The sequence below is a fragment of the Falco peregrinus genome, chromosome 12 (assembly GCF_023634155.1).
Source record: "Falco peregrinus isolate bFalPer1 chromosome 12, bFalPer1.pri, whole genome shotgun sequence".
Classification (NCBI taxonomy): Eukaryota; Metazoa; Chordata; class Aves; order Falconiformes; family Falconidae; genus Falco; species Falco peregrinus.
This window is the reverse complement of record NC_073732.1, coordinates 19,681,601-19,701,809: the sequence shown is the minus strand read 5'-3', so window position 1 is coordinate 19,701,809 and position 20,209 is coordinate 19,681,601. Positions and strand designations below refer to the sequence as shown.

The 20,209-nt window shown below is 41.2% G+C and overlaps 1 protein-coding gene across 6 annotated transcripts in view; it reads right to left on the bottom strand.

The window, feature by feature from the left end:
• MCF2L2 (MCF.2 cell line derived transforming sequence-like 2) overlaps positions 1-20,209 on the bottom strand; it is a 181,237-nt gene that overhangs the window by 108,908 nt on the left and 52,120 nt on the right. For 5 of the 6 annotated variants that reach the window (XM_055817346.1, XM_005235543.3, XM_027783979.2 and 2 more), the window contains exons 4-8: positions 11,932-12,022; positions 10,582-10,701; positions 4,855-4,971; positions 1,527-1,676; positions 409-533 (exon numbers count right to left, since the gene is read on the bottom strand). In XM_055817346.1, the coding sequence (XP_055673321.1) occupies positions 409-533; positions 1,527-1,676; positions 4,855-4,971; positions 10,582-10,701; positions 11,932-12,022 (603 nt within the window). The remainder of the gene's footprint in view (positions 1-408; positions 534-1,526; positions 1,677-4,854; positions 4,972-10,581; positions 10,702-11,931; positions 12,023-20,209) is intronic. The other variant, XM_055817345.1, reaches the window with a different exon arrangement.

The window sequence follows — 20,209 nt, the reverse complement described above, 5'->3', positions numbered from 1 at the left end:
GTGAAGTATGTTTCAGAGCATCATCTTCATCTGTTCCTCTCCCAGTGTTTCCACAGGCATGCACAAACACCCTCCCATCTCACGTGAATTCAGATGACACTTTCCAACTAGGCATAGAAGTTTGGAGGATGCATATGGGCAAAGTAAGTCCCACACTAAGTCTTCAGCCAGGTAGTTAGTGGTCCAACAAAAAATCCTAAGAAATTGAGGACTTGTTTGAACTTGCCTTGGCAGTTTAATCAAGTAACTTCCTCAAAGTTTTTCCCTTCTGAGTTACCCGACCAAAAAAAATCCCAAATAGCTGAACCAGTGGGAATTTATAACTCAAATATTTAAATCATTAACATTACACTTGCATTTCTTAGGAATAAATTAGCAACTTGCACAAGGTAATCTAGCTTCACTGACCTTTCTACTGTTGCCACATTTTCCAGTTCATCTGGACTGAGTTTGCTGTTGGCACTTCGGGTGACTGGCTCCCTAATGCATGTCAGTAGGGTGGCCCCCTGCTTCACAGCTAGTTTCAGCTCATCCTGAGGGAAAAAAACAAGCCAAACAAATTATATGTACTTTGACAACACTCACATCTCTTAGATGGACAATATAGTAATACTAAAGGAGAATTCTTTCATAGGTATTAAATACTTGGAACAAAATATAAATGCTTACCAAATTTTTCTAGAAAGGCAGAGACTAAATCTATTCACTTTGAATAGTAGATATATTTCTGAAAAAAGGAATCGTATATAAATTCTAAGCAGATTGTACTCTTGACCAGGCAACTTGCAGAATGAATTTTTATACCATAAATTGAATGTGTGCTGCAGATCATTCAGTTCTGTAAACAACATTGTGACGTGTTGAGCCACAGTATGTCAGCTATCAAGGAGTCACCCACAGAAGAAGGTGTCTTTCTAACATGGAAGATGAGCAATGAAAAGGATAATGAGGCTCAAACATTAACACGTCATCTGAGGAGTCCCCACATCACTGCACACTTCTTGCGTAAAAATTGTTCTTGTGCTAATATAGCTTAAGTAGTATTTTTTCTCTTCTGTTTAACCTCAGGTGTTTGTTGACAGCAGTAATGTTTTTTTTTCTGAGCCTTATTCTGCAAAGCTAAACTTGCCCCAACTTTATTTAAAAAAAAAAAACCAAAAACAAAACACTAGTCATCATCTAGTTAGATCGTTCTGTTTATTCCTGGATTATCCTCACAGACATTCTCTACAACTGCTCCCGTCTGAGTTCATCCTTTCTGATGAACTCTTCGTCAGCGCCCATGCTATTCCAAATGTGATCCCATCACAACTTCTCATACAGTAGAAATGATATTTCCCTGTTCTATCACTCCTGAAGCTGTAAGAAACCCTTTTTCATAGTTGAATCAAATCGACCTCCTGAACTCAGGTTTATCTCCTGTTCAGTAGTTTCCAGACAATGGACTCCCAAATGATGGCAGAAAATTTTGTTAACTCAAAAAGTCATACATTATGCTGATGGAGCTGTCATGAGACAACATTCACCTTCAGCTTGCTATGGTGATCAGTGTGTGTGCAGAGGAGCTCTTCTGTGCACTGCACATCGTTGGGAAGTTCAGTCTCTGCTAGGTCTGTTCCAAAGGTCTGTAGCATCTGTGCTGTTGTTTTTACTGTCATTGCAAAGTTTTCAATAGCCTGGAAAAGCAAGAGCATAAAGTCACAGACTGGTTATTTACCCATAACCCTTTAACAGTGCTTACTTAGTCCCTCAGGCACACTGTGCTGCAAGTATTACATGCCGGTAAAGCGGGCCATGTTGCCTTTCTTTGGGTGGATATACTAAAAGTTATAAATTAAATCCTGTGTCACAAATGATCTTTTCACAGGCCTACAAGTATTGTCATCTCAAAGAACCAGCCGGGGAACTCCCAGAGCTTTACAGACATAATGAAACCACAAAGGACATAAGTTTCAAAGCCAGGACTGGAACTTTAGATCCTCTGCCTGTGCTTGCTAGGAAATTCTGCTGTGTTTAGATGTTTAATTAAGGCTTTATTTAAGTTGAGGAAACTCTGAAAGTGTATAGGGCAAAGCCTTTTTACATTTATATTTACACAGCCATTGTTCACTCAGCAGCAATCTTTCAGAAGCCAGGGGGAAGGCAATGTGCATCTCCGTCCTGCCTATCTGTACAAGATGCATTGCAGGCACTCCCTCCCATCTGTTCATGTTAGTACAATACAAGGACAACTTACTGCAAATACAGTTAAAATGCATAAATTAATTGGAGCATTGCTGTTTCTTTATCACTTTGGTGCACTAATACAAACCTTGTCAAAAATCAAAAGGGGAAGTGAGGAAGGCTTAAAAACAATGCTGCCTTTAGAGTAGAATATATTGTTCAGACTTGTGAGATGTGATTAAAACCATTTTACCTAGTAGCAATTAACTGCATGGGATGATTTTTCATTATCATGTCCCAATTTCTTTAGGGACTGTATTGTTCTGTATAGCTTTTTGTTCTTTACACTCTTTGATCTAACCCACCCAATGGCTTGAGTCAGTCAACACTACTAGGGATGCTCTTACACCCAGTCAAACACTACATGGTTGTTGCAAGTTGCATTCCCTTCTCCAGCAGCGATGGGAATCCCTCATTTGCAACCATGACAGTTAAAATTATGCTGTGTGCTCAGTGAAAAACAAACTGGAGGTAGATCATCATTCAAAAGGTGAAGAGAGAAATTACATCCCACGTATGTGATCTGAAACATGCCCCAGATGAGGCAATGCTAGCCGAGTTCATAGCCTTCTTCTCTTTTTTCCCCCCATAAATTCATGCCTGCTTTCAGCATAAGCAGTACAGACCCACATAGGCTCTGGTTTACTGCTTAGCAGCTGTAGCCTGCTGTTCTCAGCACTGAAACTATGGGATTAAAGTTGGTTGAAATGTCACACTTATGGAGCCATTCAGGACCAAAGGCGGCTTACTAAAAGCCAAAACTGTACTCTGTGGGCAAGAAAGCTCACAGGCTTCTAGCCATTCAAGATAAGAAAGCAGAAACAAAGAACAATGCATTGAGATTGCTGTGTCGTTACCATTCAGCAACCATTTAAAGCCGTTTCAGAAAAAAAGCACTGGCAGGACAAGATATGAGAACATGATGAGAAGCAGGAGAGGGGATGAAGACCATAGCTCAGCAAGACTGAAAGTCATGTTGTTTCAAGGCTGACACTTCCCTGCTGACAACCCTCTTATCCAGCAGAGACTCCTTGGCTGGCTGCGCCATGCACCGTGAGTTTATCAGTGTTTCGCTTCATCACATGCTTGCCTCTACCCTCCTGCGCGTGTGAGTAACGTATTGTTTCATATACGTAAGTTATGTCTGTAGGGTATTTTTCATGTCTCCGTGCTTGGTAAAAGTTTTTCAAACAAATTTAACCAAAAGATCTGGGGATTACATAGCCACACACCTCAAATCTTGGCTCGCTTTTATTTATGTAAAGCATATATACATCGTTTGGTAAAATACGCAAACTCCCATCATTGACAAACAACATAGCCTTTCTTGTGCCGCATTTTACTCCCCCTCATTTTTTCAAACCTTTAGCTGTTTGAAAGTTCACACAGATGATTCCTTTAGACTCACCCCTCCTGCAAGAACAGTTTCATATTTTTGATACTCTTAACATGTAAGCCTGTTCACTCACTTGAATTCTAACCTTATTGTAGTCAACACAGCTATAAACATAACAAGTGTTAGAGGAAATTCAGACTCTGTGTTTGCATATTTAGAAACCTGAAATATTTAGTGGTTCTCAAGGAGAGTAAAATTTAATTTTATAAGGAAAGTAAAGCACAGAAAATGATAGCAGGAAGGTGACAAGTGATTTGACTTAACAAAGCCACCTCAGAAAAGCTCTTTTCCGAGTGTCAGACCTAGCCTGCAGGTCAGCAACCCCAGACTCAAACTCGAGGCTGCTCAGGACACTGCAAAACATTGAGGCCAATTAGATGTGAGCTCTAACATACCAGTTTTCCAAGCAGACCCACAAAGACAGATGCAAACATTGCATACAGCCTCTGGAAAACTAATTCTTTATTCAGGATCAGGACCCAGCTTTGCCCATTTTTGCTTAGGTAGGATGAGACAATATTTTGGCTGCTAACGTGCCAGAGTTTGGGGTCTGTTTTTTGTAAACCGTCACCTTTTTGGGGTGCCATAATGAATTGTTTATATTGTTTTGAAGCAGCCACTGAAATGTATTAACCAACCCAAAAAGGGAACAATCAAACCTGTATCAAGTTTCTTTAAAGGCAATAGAATAAAAAGTCTTCCTGCCTTCATACAATTAATAAGTGTTCTTCAGTTATGCAAAATAAGACCCAGCTGGAGTGCATGTTTATGTAGCATGAGAATGAAAACAAAGGAAAATAAAATCTAGTACTAGCCTTAAGTGTATTTCTTCCCTTAAAACATGGACACAATGAATCATTGAAGTGAGAATTCTGACCTTTGAGTCCATTAAGTGCTAAAGCATGCGTTCAGCTTCAACCATGAACCAAAGGCCTATGGATTCTCATCAATTATTCAAAAGCTAAGAATGTGCCAAAGGGCCTTGCTGAGTAAGAATACTATGACACTGTTGAGCCCTAGTCTAGGCCAATGGTGAGATACATGTTACCACTACTGTTATAAACTTTTAGGGAATCTTCCTTTCTCTATTTGAGTCATAGATTTCCTCTTTCCATGAGTACCTGGCAGAATCTGTATGCTGAAATGCAGCTGAAAAGTTGCTTAATGGTTGCTCTACGGTTTTCATCTGGACAATTCTGGGTGTAGACATCTGAAAGAACAACACCAACACTCACGGTTCGGTGATGTATCCACTGACTGTGGCCATACTCCAGGGTTCCTCCCAGCTCCCGTGTCAGCTGACTTTTGTCAATATAGCCATGCAGATCAGACACAGAATTTAACATGATGATCTGAAATGAATCCAAACACAACAGACAGAGAAATAATGAGCCCTTTTCATCATTGTTCCTAGGATCTGGGTTTGCCTTAAACATGCATGACCAAACTGCAGTCCCACCATAGGCAGTGTATGTTTGTTCATGTAACAGCCATAGTTTAGTTCCACTAGGTTTTGCCTTCTCAATATGTACATGGCTATTCTTGAACTAACCATAATTTGACATCATCTCGCTCCTTACTAGGCTGAGGATGCAGTCATTTTGCATGTGCATCAAGAGCAAAAGTATGGTATTTATAATGTTCACACAGACTTCCATGAAATAATTTATATATTTTCTAGGCAAGTTATTTATAGAGAAGTGGAGGTGTAGGCAGGTTAAACAGCTTCCTCAACACCAACCACTTGATTCAGGGAAGTGCTGAAACGAGACCACTGAGAATAAGATTTTCCTTTCAGTTGTACCATTTTTATGGCACTGTATGTCCACTGAGTTCACTGGCTTTCTTCTGTTCTAGGCCATGATGAAAGAAAAAGGAGAGACAAACCTAAATCAATTTTCTTATTTTAAAGAGTCTCCCTACCACTAGACCTACTTAATGAAAGCAAAACCAGATTTGCATTCAGCTTCAGGTAGGCAGTATTACCTTTTGGCAACCACTGTAGATCTGGCAACACAAGTGGTTACACAAATAACATATATATATATATTTAACAAATACATGTATCTCCTTGTTCTAACAGCTAGAAAATACACCATGATTTCAGCAACAGAAAAGCAAGATGTTTTTCTTGAGCATCTTGAGAAATTTGAAGCCTTAGACTTTAATATATGTCAAATGTATTACTTCACTGCCGCTTAAAGAAAGGATAACTGGCTACGACTGTTAGAAGGCTCTAAGGGAGCATGGTAAGTACACTTGCACGCACTGTGGACAATGAGACGAGCATAGATGTATGGAGGCAAGAAGATGTATATTCTGGGCTGATAGTGCTGTAAGAAAAGCCTTGAGAACAAACCTGAACAGATTTTTAGCTGATCTTTGTTACAGAATTATTCTAGAATAATTCAGGTTGGCAGGAACCTCAGGTCTCTAGTCCAACTTCTTTCTCAAAGCTGGGTCAGCTGTGAGATCGAACCAGCTTGCTCAGGGCTTTATCCTCCTGGGACTGAGGTTTTACAGCCTCTGTGGGCAGTCTGGTCCACTGCCTGATTATCTTTGTGGTTAAAAGTTTTTTTCTTATATCGAGTCCTTATATCGAGCCCTTGTTTCACTTCATGTCAGTTATCTCTTGTCCTACTGCCATGCACAACCTGGCTGCATGCTCTCAGTAACCTGCTGGGAGGAACTGGAAAGCTGCTGCTATGTCATATTAACCCTCCCAAGCCTTCCCTTCTCAAGGCTAGACAAGCCCAGCTCTCTCAGCATCTTACAGAGCCCTGACCTTCTTGATGGCCCCCTGTTGACCTCAACCCAGATTAATATTTTTTCTTGCACCAAGGGAACTAAAACTGGACAGGATATTTTCAATGTCATCTAATGAGAGCCAGATAAGGGGGGATAATTGCTTGTCTCAACCTGCTGGCTGTGCTTCTGTTAATACTGTTGATGTTAATGTGGGATGCTGATAGCTTCCTTTGCTGCCAGCGCATACTGCTGGTTTACATACAGCTTGCCGTCTACCAAGTTCCCAGGTCCCCTTCAGCAGAGCTGCTCCCCAGACAGTCAGGCTACAGCCTATATTGTTGTCAACAATACACACTGTTGTGTTCTTGAGAAAGGAAGTCCTTCCCAGCTGCAAGACTTTGCATATGTCCCTTTTGTATTTTATAATATGCTCATCAGCCCATTCCTTGAGCTTATGTTCCAGCGGCCCTGTCTTTGAGTGTACCAGCTGCTCCTCTCAGTTTAGTGTCATCTGCACACTTGATGGCAGCACACTGTCACCTCTTCCAGGTCATGGATAAAGATGTTAAACAGGGCAGGTCGCAGCAGATATCACGACACAACCCCACTTGTTGCCCACCTCCAGGAAGAGTATGACCCATTAACCATCACCTTATGAGCCCAATCATGCAACTGGTTTTTAAATCCGTCTAGTTGTCCACCTATCCAGACTTTAACATCCTATCTTGGATACAAGAATATTGTGACAGATGCATCTGGTCCCATGGACCTGTATGGATTGAATATTCTCAAGAAGTCCCTGACTTCTTTTTTCACTTCCAGCAGTTCATCTTCTCCTTGAACCCCGCTTCTAAACACAGAGGCCAGGAGACCTTGCTGGTGAAGAAACTGAGGCAAAGCAAGCACAGGGTACCTCAGCCAAAGCTAAATGGAAAAATATTCCCTGGATGTGTTACCAAATGCTGTTTTGTTATGATCAAAGCCAGAAAACTCAAAGAACTATATCATCTTGGAGTAGCCTCAGACTGGAATGTGAAGTCTATGTACTACTTTCTCAAAGGTGCTTTGCAATTCAATAGTAAGTCTTTGAGCTTTGTAGCTCTTCCCCATCAGAAATGTTGCTGACAAGTTGGAAATCTTTTCATACTCCAAGCTTCACTGAAACTATAGAGGAACACTCTCAAGCACTTTTCTTTTATGAAGATGTTTGCTTTAACCTGATATGCTCAGCACGAGCCACAAAACAAGTCTATTAATGTTGCCAGCTGTGGTGCTACCCAACAGGGCACAAGTCTTTGCCCTGAAGGCATCTCTGCAGGAGAAAGCCTAGGAGTAATCCAACCTCCATCTAAGAAACCAATCTTGCAGAGCATTAGCATCTTCCACTTCTTGCCACATTCAGCAAGCTGGAGAAAGAGGAGGGCCTGCATAAGCAAGTCAGCACAGAACACAGAGCTGCAGTGAGGTTGCTTCATGGTGGGTTAGGTCATCTGAAAGTCACAGTCTACAAAGGTCAAAGTGCCTGCTACAGACAGGTTATTCAGCATTTTGTGTACACTTCGAATACGCTTTAATTCAGTTCCCAAGATGGGAGGTTCCCTTTGTAAATCTCTGGGTGTTCCTTTGGAATTCCCAGATTTTATCTCAGATGAACCCTGGTGTATCTGTATCTTGCTCCTGGGTAATGATATTTCACTATTCCAACAGAGTTTTACCTCAGGAGGTTTTGTTAACCAAACTTGTAGGTTAATAAATCATATAAATCCTGCATTTCCTTATTGCATCTGGCTTATTGTTTCAGCCTTTATTTCCTGCTCCTGTTTGATATTCTGGCTTCAACTCAATCCAGTGTTGATTTAACCCAGCAAAACTATTTTACTGAACATATTTGCAGTCTGATAGTTCGGATAAACTCTTTAACAAATGTTTCCTTAACAAATCCACACCATATTCTTGAAGCCCCTTTTGAATGCTTGTGTCCTGGCCCTGACTGACTCATGGTTGTGACAGGAAATGCAACACACTCACAGCCCAATTGTGACATTAATGTCATAGTGCCAAACACACCACGTGAACAACCAACACTCAAACAATTTAAAAGATGATGGTGGTATTAAAGATAGGTGCTGATACCTAACTCCTTGAGTAAGAATATCTCCCGTGGGACAAGAACTCTCTGGCCCTGTTCTCATGCTTGGCATGTAGGATGCTATTTTCAAGGGGCACAAATAGATGTTGCTCTCAGTCACTTACTCATTCTCAAATCGGGGTACACTGGGGCATGCCCAGACAGTCTTTTTTAGGATGGGCTGCAAACACAGGTGAAAGGCCCCTCCAGAGAGCATGACAGACCTAGGAACTTAGGACACCTTTAGCACAACCCTAAGCAATTTATAACAGAATCAGGCATATATGAACAGCCTATATATAAATCTGACAGGTTTTCTACAGATATCTCGACAGGAGGCAGGCAGATCTAGCAGCAAGCACATCATGCTCTTAGTTTTTGTAAGACTGCTCTTTAAGAGCTCTGTGGACATACCCAAGATGGCTCAAAATCTGAACATCCAAGACTACCAGAAACTAAACTCATACCTTCATTTTCCTGCTGGTTAGATAATTCTTAATGCCGTGCTTGACTCCTGCCAAGAATTAACCTCCCTTCCAACTGCCATAATTTCAAGTTGGATTTGAAATGCAACACTGTTGTCAAACAAACTGCTAAAAGTATAGAAGATGCTGAACTGTTAGAAAATGCTAGTCCTTGATGAAGTTGTCCCTTTCAGGACTACAGTAACTGGTACAACAGTTGCTATGGTAACAGATCATGGCTTACTAAATACAGGAATATCCATTTTTTTTAAGGTGCTATAAAATTAAAAGATTCTGTTTTGTAATCAAACACACATTTTTCCATCAATTTTGCATTTTAATTACCAAAAAGCCACCCTTGCCAAACTACACTCAACATTACAATTTAATCCACGATAACCAAATGACTGTTCAAGGTTCCTTTTCCATATGCATTGTAATAAATGGGCCGCTGTCTCTTACTTCAAAAGAAGCAAGAAGTGTGTCAAATACCTGAACTTCAAACTTGGGTATCAACAGAGCTAGATTTCATTGGAGGAGAGCCATGGGTCTTTTGCAAAACAATATAAAACCACAAGCAAAATCTAAAACAATCATATGGAATGACTCCAGTAAAGTAATTGTGGAACACAGTATGAGTCTGGTCCAGGATGAAACACCTGAATGAATGAATCATGGTTATTATGAATCAATAATCATGATTCAAGTTTATTTATAAAACACTTGGAAACCACAGGCAAACATGCAGCTAGGAACTCCCAAAAGAGCTCTCACAGAATAATCTACAACTTAAACTCTTCCAGGATTGATAACCTGCTTCAATCTGCATTCTCATCAAGGCACAGCATATGCCAAGTGCATATAAAAAGAAGTAAAAACCCTAAACTTTGAATCTTGAGGTCATGGGGAATCATAAAAGGCATTAATAATGCACAATGCTATGCAAGCACTTAACAGGGGCACTGTCAGCGGTCCCATGGATAATACATAAAATAGAGCAGAATTCAGCCCTAGCCTTTCACTGCTCTGTAGTCCTAAATACTTGTTTGTTGCTAGGGTGACAAGATCTACCTCTTACTACATTGGGGAATAGCTCCACTAAGTTAAGAAGTCAATACTTAAAATCCAAGTCACATTTTATAGCTAGACTGACCTACATGGGAATACAGAATCATAGAATGGTTTGGGTTGGAAGGGACCTTAAAGATCATCTAGTTGCAGCCCCTCTGCCATGGGCGGGGACACCTTCCACTAGACCAGGTTGCTCAAAGCCCCATCCAGCCTGGCCCTGAACGCTGCCAGGGATGGGGCACCCACAGCTGCTCTGGGCAAGCTGTGCCAGTGCCTCACCACCCTCATAGTGAAGAATTTCTTCCCTATATCTAATCTAAATCTACCCTCTTTCAGTTTAAAGCCATATCTATTAAATATTAGGAAGCATCCACTGGTAATTAACTCTTTGGTATGACTACTATATACACCATACAGACCCAGATAAAAGTCCCCAGCTGCCACTTGCAATCAAATTTCAGTTACTGGGTTATGAGAAATTGCTGACACCTAAGAACTACAGACATGGAGATAGAGAACACACGTGGACAAAAATAAAAGCGCATGCTTACCGGTACCTTCATTTTAAAGTCATCTCGATAGAGTTTAATGCCAATGTCAGCGATTGTCCTTTGGATAAAGCGTGAGGGTCGTAGGACAAACACCAGCTGCAGGTTTCCTGGAAATGCTCCCTGCAAGAAATATAGAACTATTAGAAGGCACAACTCTGCCTTAAAGGAAGGCCAAGGGAATTCTCAGTCAAGTGTTTCCTAAAGAGGGCAAAGCAGGTAGCTCATATTGAACCTTGCTCAGTCCAGCTGCTAATATCAGCTGGTCCCTTCAGCACGTGCCTACTGCCACAGCCTCCAAAGCCAATAGAAAGACTGGCCCATGGATTTTAGTGCCCAGCCATACATTGCTTTCTGATATGGATTTAGCACAGAGCTCTAAAGTTTCTGCACTGGTGCCTTCCTTCCCAGATCTGAATCACACCACGCTCCCTTCACACCACCACGCCAAGGTTTCCCATTCTTTTTAGGCTGCAGCCACTAGAGGGCAAAACTGGCTACCCTCGTTGGACTGGGTGGAAGAAGCTGGTGGCACAGATTAATTCCCCAGGATGACTTACCTTCTCACTCTGGAAAAGGTTTTTAATCTTTTTAACCTCACGTATTTTTTTCCCTACACACAGGCACTCAGCACATTCATTAGACATGGCCCTGCCTGCAACACCCAGCCTATAACTCTCATGCACTCCTCAGAGCTCCTCAAGCTTAAGGAAAGAACAATTTCTAGAAGAGAGCAGCTAAAAAGAACTGAAAACAAAATGCAGTTCTGTCTAAATTCCTTGAAGGGACGTAAAGTCACCTTGGTCATCCCTCCATTCTACACCTCTGTGTATAAGCGCTTGCTACTCACACAGCACATGCTCCTGGCAATAGATGTATGAAACCAACTGCTTTTATTAGCACTGAAAGTCAGTGCTTAGCTCCAACTTTTGCAAATGAGATATAATAAGTTATTAAGAGTTTCTGAACAGAGATCACTTACTACCATGCAGACACAAGCCCCTTGGGATCCATTTCTTTCATAAGCAGGCCACGTCATCACTCCTTAGGGCATAGAAGGCTACTTCTGCTATCCACTTCTAGGAACCAATTTCAAATTGCTATAATTTATATTGCTGTCAACCCAGCAAACAAGCAATTTGTCCTACTTCATCAGTAAAGGCGGCTGTGTAATTTGTTACTGCAGCTTCCTCCCTCTCTTACTTAACACTGATGAGCTTCAGGGCAGGGGAGAATCTGCATCCACAGTCAGAAAATGGGAGCTAAAAATGAGCATGTGAGACTGCATCCTGTGCCAAAGTTCAGTGGATAATTTTAATTTCTAGAAGATAAATAATAAAAGCAAGCACTTACTGCTATTCGTGTCAGGGATGCCTTGACTGCACTCCATTTGTCCCGTCGTCTGTCTATGATGATGATGAATCCGATGCTGGCAGCTTCCAGACTGCAAAACAGATGAAATAAGTATGCTGGGTTACATGGAGATACTCCTGTTCCAAGGAAGTGTACTGCAGCAAAAAAACCAGGCTCCGTCAGATCACCCTCTAAGCCCATTACAAAAATGCAACGTACAGTGAAAAGTATAAGTATTGGGCAGAAATTCACATGAAAACGAAAGCCAGCAAATTTTCTTTCCAGTGTAAAGCTAGCAGCTTACACAAAACATGAATATTTTATCTGCTAAATCTGTCAGCTGCTATGCTATTCCATTGCCAAATCTAGATGATATGAATAGTTCAGGATCACAAATTACACTGTACTGTATTGAAGACAAAAACCTCAGATCTTGTTTTCTCTGCAAAATAATTCAGGTTAATAGACACCCCACTTCACTCTTCATTCTCCAAGCACGCTGACATCTGACAGGGGCACTTAGCTCCTTGGAGTCGGCATCCCCCTACTGTCACCACCTCCCCTGTGTACACAATGCCTCAGAAATTCTGAGAGGCAAAGCAGGAATGGAAGAGTTGTATCTTGCCAACCACAAACTGGTTCTAAGGTTACAAGTCATTCAAAAGCATCCTTTTAACGTATTGGCTAGAATAATTGTTACTGTTCCTTCCCAGTACTTTTCAAGGAGGATCTATGAGGCACTGCTGTGATGCTCCATCCCATCTATGTAGACTGCATAAATATCCCATCTTCTCCCCGTCTCTCAAAACCCCCACTTTGGTGTGCAGGGCTTCAGCGGGACTGCTCTACCTTCTGCCTTCCAAGAGTGTTCAGAGTTGGAGAGAAGTTCTTGGAAGCTAGGAAGTACACATCAAGAAAAACCTCCAGAAATGTCATTATAGCAGGATGACTTAGTCATCTCTGGACAAACCCGAGGCAGGCAGAAAGAGTAAAAAAGTTATAATCAAAGGACATACTGCAATCAAACATCTAATCACAGATTAAGATCAAAGAAATCTTATAAGACATTTCCTTGATCCCTTTTCCATTGTCCGTACAAGAACAACCCAGGAACACTGTTTTCACGGGTCATTCTATGCAAACTCATGTCAATAATCCACCAAAAAGCACCAGTGTTAGCAACTCTGAGCTTCTGCTACAGCTCTGCAGGATCAAGAACAGCAACTTGAAAACCAAAGTCACACAAATCTGGGATGCTATGCAATTGTTCCTAATAGTTCATACCAGTAATAAGAAAACTCACTGAATTTCCCACTTCAACATTTTTACAGCATTGCTCTGAAAATTACAAAATTTAATGACAATAGATGATCTTTCCTCTTAAGTAGTGCAATGTGCAGCTTTTCATACAAAGGATAGAAAAATGTGTTTGCAGCAGTGCCTCTCAAGCATGGGGAAGATAATTAATCAGGTTTTCCCTTTTATATATATACACACACAAATACATGCATATGCTTCAATAGCTTGACAAGTGTTTCAAGAAAAATCTACGTGTTTGCTGTAGATGTTAGGAATCAAAGGTTCAGATGAAACCAACTAAGAAATTGTGTGTATTGCAGATTGTTACAGAAAGGGTGTGAGAAACTAAACACAGAAGTCTCAACTTGGGGCCTTCCTAACCTGCCCAAAAACCTGCATTGATTTTATCAAACTGCTTCAGCCAATTGGGACCAAAAATTGCTTTGGAAGTCTCATAGGTAGGAAAGGCCTGGGAAAATCAGCCTCAGCCTCCAGACCACCGGGTAGCATCTCTGTGGACAGGGTGCCTGTCCTACCTAATGAAGACACATAGAGCAAGGTCAGGCTTTTTCCTGTCTGCCTTGACAACCAATGCTGCAGCATTACAGGTGGGGTGCCAGGAATTTTGCCAAGAAATATTTAGATCACTACAGAAAGGAAACAGCTGTTAGAAACCAGAGGGTGCAAATGCCTGTAGGAGTCACAGAGGGAAGGAAAGGAAGGGTGGGGTTTTGCTCCTCTGTTCCCATTTAATACCCCTGGCACAGCATCTCACTCCAGGCAAAAGGCTGGGGGTGGCGTAAATCGCCACTGCTCAACATCAGAGCTGCACCTCCCCGGGGCACATGGGTCTGCTGGTCCCCGTGCCAACAAGAGCTCCAGTTACTCCATTTACTGCAGATGAACCCCAAAGCTACAAACCCCCCGTACTCCAGCTAATACAACCACCACCCCAAAAGGTAAAAAAGCCACTGGGAAGCCATCAAATAGAAACACGCCCTAAAAAACAGACTGGGTTGCACCCAGTTCCCCAGCCTAGGGAAGAGGAGGCCATCCAGTGGACACTGCTGTCTGACCATCCAGTCCACAGAAAACTGGCTTGTTAAAGACGGGATCACACTCACAAACAGATACTTGAAAACTCTCCTACATACTATCAATCAGTTCAGACTAGTCCAGGATAAAGTTTTATAATATTTGATACTGATAATACAGTTACCACAATCCAGTGCTCCCAAAAACAATCCCAGCACCCTTCCTGGCCTCTTGTTAAAGCACAGATTCAAGCACGCTCTGGCCTCATACAGGTGGAGGTTAGCCCTTCTATTTGCAGTTCTTCAAACGACCAGAGAAATGAGTAATCACACGACAAGTGTCCCACTTAGGTTTCTTTGCTCTTGCAGGGAACAGCATTTGATCCAAATATCCATCTAACCAGAACAAATACAAAAAAACCTTGTTGTGACTAATTATTTCAGAAAACAACATTACAATTCAACATCCATGTTGCTTACAGTGTGTTAATGAAAGTTGTCTGTTGTTTGGAACAAATTTGTTAGTGAAATAGTGAGATATGAAGGGGGAATTAAGTCAATGCAACACTTTCAACGCTTATATATTTAGATGACCTTTGAAAAGGCTGTCTCTTTAGTATTCTTTATATATTTTTGACAGCCATGTTAATTTTTGAGAACCACATTAAAGCAGCAGGAAAATGGGAATGTAAGAGAACATAATTTGAATTAAACAGATCACCAAAATATGACCTCTACTCCAAAGAAACAAAGAATATGTATTAGAATCAGCATCTAATTATGTTTTCAGCTCAGACTCCCACAACCACTTTGTAGCTGCTGAATATCTCTCAGACAACAATTTGACACACAGAATCAGGTTCAAATCTGATGCAGTTCCATTGAAACCACTGATATATAACAAAATGACCAAAGAAAGCATGTTAGCTAAAGTTAACAAAATGCTGATATTGGTCTAAAGAAATATATCATTCAACTAATACTAGGATAATAAAAATGAGAACAATCTGTTCTTTGCAAAATTTATAGTGTAGCTAAACCACAACTAACTATACCTATAAGCACCATATTCTCACACACTGATTGCACTTAGTAATTGCTTTCTTTTACCTGTCTACTTGGTTTGAGACTGACTAAAGGCTTTCTAATAGGAGTGTGCATGGAGAATTGGAGGCCTAAAAGAATTCAGAATCAGACCCTTATAACGATACCTTGGCGAGCAAACTGCAATGGAAGTAACTGACAAGACAGCATCTGCCAAAAGTAACAAGTACAACTGTGATTTAAACAAACAAAAGTATTTGTGTCAAGTAAAACTTGCCTCTTGACCTCAGCTCTAGCTCTTAACTCCCATTTTTAAAAGCCCCTCTGACATGTAGAGCCAAAGTCACTTAAAAAGGGACCTTTGCTGGTTTTTCAAGTAACATGTCCATGATCAAGCAGTTCATTTTTCCAGATGTTCTTCTGCATGGGGATTTGTAACAGCATCCAAACCTTCAGGCATCAGATGCAACAAGAAAAATTAAATTCATAGAAAACAGGAACAAAGGCTTATGAAATACAGAGACAAGAAAATGCAATAGAAGCAGTAGATTAATTTTCTCATGAAATTAGGCTTGGCAAGACTGGTCTTGGGGGTGGCAAGAGCTGGGAATAGCGAACACATGGGAAAGGGAACACTGCTTATCAGTTGCCACTGCAAATCACAGTGTTTCAGGCCAGTTAAAGAGACAAACTGAGGAAATGAAAGATAAAATAGATGTTGATATAACAAATTGGATTTAAACATGACAAAAGAACAAAGGACAGCAAAATACCACCGAGTGTGCAGCCTAGCTATGTTGGGGCACTACTCACAGTTTTCTTGCTACAAGACCAAGTGTAGTAAATGCAGCTGGCTGGCAAAGACAAAACCTGCCAATAAGCCATGCCTGGCACATAGGGCTGTGGGGGAAGGCACAGGCCAGAACACTTTACTGCACAAACAGTGCAGGTACGATCCTAGCTGCAGAAGTGTACGAAGAACAAGTCAAGACATGAGGTCTGAGAGATTTGTCAGAGTAAAATGAGAACCAGGCCATTAAGCAAACAATTGAGGTACCTATTCCAGTATATGTAATTTACAATGTTGAACTTACTACATTGCCTGAGATGAAATGGGTAAAAACCAAGAAAGAATAGGCTGGAAAATTACATGATTTCAAGGAGGAGGAAAAGAGTAGGCAGAGAAGACAAGAAAACCACGTGCTGCTTTAGCAAAACAGCTGAGCAGCGCACAAAAGAAAATGTGGGAGAACATCTATATCACTCAAAAATCACTCCAGCAGGCTGCACAAAGGCAAGCAGCAAAAAAACCCGTTCACAGATACACCCCAGTAAAACTTGGCTGCGACATGCTGATGGATACAACACAAGGGTCTAGACAAAAGAGGTACTTTGGACAAGAGAAAACTCAAATGGGCCTGTAACTCTGACAGAAGTCTAGACCTCCACCTTCTGCAATGTTATCCCTTGGTTTTCACCTTGATGTTCAGGATTGTACTAATTGTCTTCACTGAGATAAACCAATGGTATTTGTATGTTTGGCTTTTTGTTGTTCAGTTGGGCTTTTTTTTGTTTGGCTTTTGGTGTTTGTTTTTTTTTTTTTTTACTAGATAGGCCTGGCTGATGTAAGAGCTAAATTTAACCAGGGAAACAGAAAGAGTGTCAGCAAATGATCCTATTTCGGTCAGCATGCTGAAAGGAAAGGTTATACCAAGGTCTGAAGGTCATTTGGCGCTAAGGGATGCATGCAGATAAGCAGCAGTGGGAAGAAGCCCAGCCAAGGTGGCAGCATCAGCACAAGTGGTTGTACAGCTGAGAAACACCACTCGTGTGTGTATCCAGAGGAAGGGAGTTTGTTTAAACACACACACCCTATCAGTAGTTTCTCTGTGTCAGTACTGTAATATCTCTACCCTCATAATGGAAACACACTGGGATCTCTCCAGTCCTCTGAAAAGAGGGATTTGAAGACAAGCGCAGCAGATAAACATCAGGCTTACCACCATATTGATTTCTGGCATATTTGTCTAGATCTACAGACGTCTGGCAGAGAGGTTCCCTTTCCCTGAACAGAATGCATGCAATCAGCAGAGCTGTTTCATCCTCGACTCTGAATTCAGGTTAGCCCTTAAACACCGATTTGAGGAGAACAGAAGATGTCAAATTTCCTGACCTCTTCTGGAAGGAGAGAAGGGTACCTGTTTATCAAAGTTGTTGATCCATATCAATTGGAAGAGAAGGGAATTCTGGCCATGGAATAAACCAAGTAAAGAAGAACTTTCTGGAGCTATCTATTGCAAGTGTGCACGCATAAAGGTATACATGAGTATACGTGGTGTTACTCGGTGTTTGTGGATGTGTATGTATGCAGACTCCCTTAGCGGAGCACTCTCATGAGCAGGTGTTGAGCCAGAGGGAAAATTAATCATATTACAAAAGTCCCAGTGGGCTGATTTTCCACCCAGGAGAACAGTTAATGTTTTAAAGCCTGTAAGTAAACTGTGGTATGCCACAGCTGGTAAAGCCAAATTTGCTCAGCAACATCAAAGACAAGTGTATGCCTGCGCATCTGAATAACAACATTTACTGTCTATCTTTTCAACGTTTTGTCATATAGCTGCATAAGAGTAATCGTTCCAGAGGGACTTAGAAAGTTACTAACTTACTGGATGATGTCATCTGCAATTACAGATCTTATCTCCACAACTAGCATGAATCTTTTTCTATAGGATGTGCAGGAACAGACACTACAAATGATAGATATTCTCTTTATGTTTGCCTGAAAAATCAATGCTGATTTGTATGGTTCATTGAGCTATGAAGAAGTATTTCCTATGATAAACAAGGCAAACTCCTTTTCAAACTATACTTCCTCTTACCTGATTCACGGCCATGCCCTTTGTAACGCCACAAGAGTTAGAGACTATTATCTTCTCTTAGTCACTTTGATACCTGCACCTCTTCATTGAGAATTAAAATAAAGGGTGAACTACTAGCAGTGAAACAACACATACAAGAAGACTGTTGTAATATGCACAGTAGTATGCAATACAGTAGTGCTGATGAAAGTAACAAATGCAGTCCCTTTACTGCTTGCTGAGATGTTATGATAGAAGCACTCTCTGTGCGTGGACCAGCAAACTGCAGACTAACAAGACTCTGCTGCACCCAAACAGGTCCACTATTTATGCCACATTAAGATTGTACATCATATAATTATGTCACAAATCACACAACCAAAGCTTGCTGCTCAGGTTCTTCCTCCTCTAAATTAAAACCTTTGTCCCTCACTATCTACATAAAGGATGACAAGCTTCAAATAGTGACTCAAGAAATGTGGTCAATCTTCCTAAAAGCACTGCAAGAAAAACTAGCAAACTCCCTGGAAAACTCACATCCCTACAGTGTGATATATGACTGAACCCAAGAGTCAAAGCAATGTGCTGGTACACAGAAAATGTAGGTTCAAACCCCAGTCTTTCACTGACCTTGAACAGGTCATTTAAATCAAACTGAACAGGCACTTACTCAAGTTTTGGTGAGCCTATCTGTAGTATAAGATATTACTTACACATACCTCATCATCTGTAAAATAGGCACATTGCAGATCTCCTGACTTTAAAAGTTTTGAAACTTAATTTATCATCTTTTGTGCATTGCTCTGGGATTCCTCAGGGGAAAAGAAAACACAAAACTGATAAATAGAATCAAAGCAAAGGTCCATCTAGGCCAATACCTTGTCTCCAATACTGGTAGGCAGTGCATACTGAGGCAAAAGCAGAAGGAAAGCAAAAAGGGCAATCTTTCTTCTGGTATATTCTCCCAAGTCCCAGCATGAAGAAATACAAGGATTTCTTCAGCCAGAGTTTGCACCCGAGCCATTGTGTTCAGCTGCCATTGATGGAGCTATCCCTCATGAATTTGGCTAATTGCTTTTGAACCCATCTCTACTTTTGGCTTTCACACAGGCTGAAGAAGCTTAATGCATTTCTGTCTATCACGTTGACAATGTAAAGTGCTAGATTCCCAACATGTGACAACATTACTGGGAATCACCCACCAGCATACCAAATGCAGAGAACTGGAAAACTAGGTTTGTGTTTTTCTCAGCTACTATTGCTGTTTTGTTAACCCTGAAGCTGGTCATCCTCCCAGTCCCAATGCTAGTGAAGAAATACCTAAGACAGAGTTTCTTCTGGCAGAACAAAAGCCCTACAGAGCAGAGCTAAACAATGACACTGTTAAGTTCACAGTATGTGGTTTCTCTCAGCTTGCTTTGGCAAGTCTGTACGGGGAATACATGTAGGTGGAGCTGGAAAACTTACTCAAACTTGAAGGAGGCACGTTTTCCCCTCATCATCCTCTAAGCACCTTTATACACGAGACCACAGGAAATAATAAATCCCTGCTGTGCTTCTAACTTGCACAAGCAGCCATAGTCCAGAGGCAGGATCAGGGGACTGAAAAAATATTCAGCGCTTTTTTTGGATAAACAAAAAGTAATTCAGCAGCCAGGCCTTAGAACGTTTCCTTAGCACAGTGGAAATGCATTTGTTTCACTATCCTAGACAAACATCAAGGAAAACATCTAGAACAACCTCCCAATAAACAAAACATCAGAAAGCACATTGTGCTTGCCAGAATCCTGTCACCAGGGCACCTGGCTTGCTTTCTCAGAAAAGAGAAAGCTGCACAGAAAGGTGCCCTCAGAGATAGGCAGCAGCAGGACTTATGTAAGTTTGGCTCCTTCCACATGCAACCCTTCCCTTGTTACACCTAGTCCTCCTGACAGCTTTCACAAATGCTCCTCAACTCCCTTTTGATCTGCTGTTTTTACTGCTGCTCTTCAGATCTATACCCCCTCCCACCCAGTTCAAGCCCTGAACAGAAAACCTGTCCTG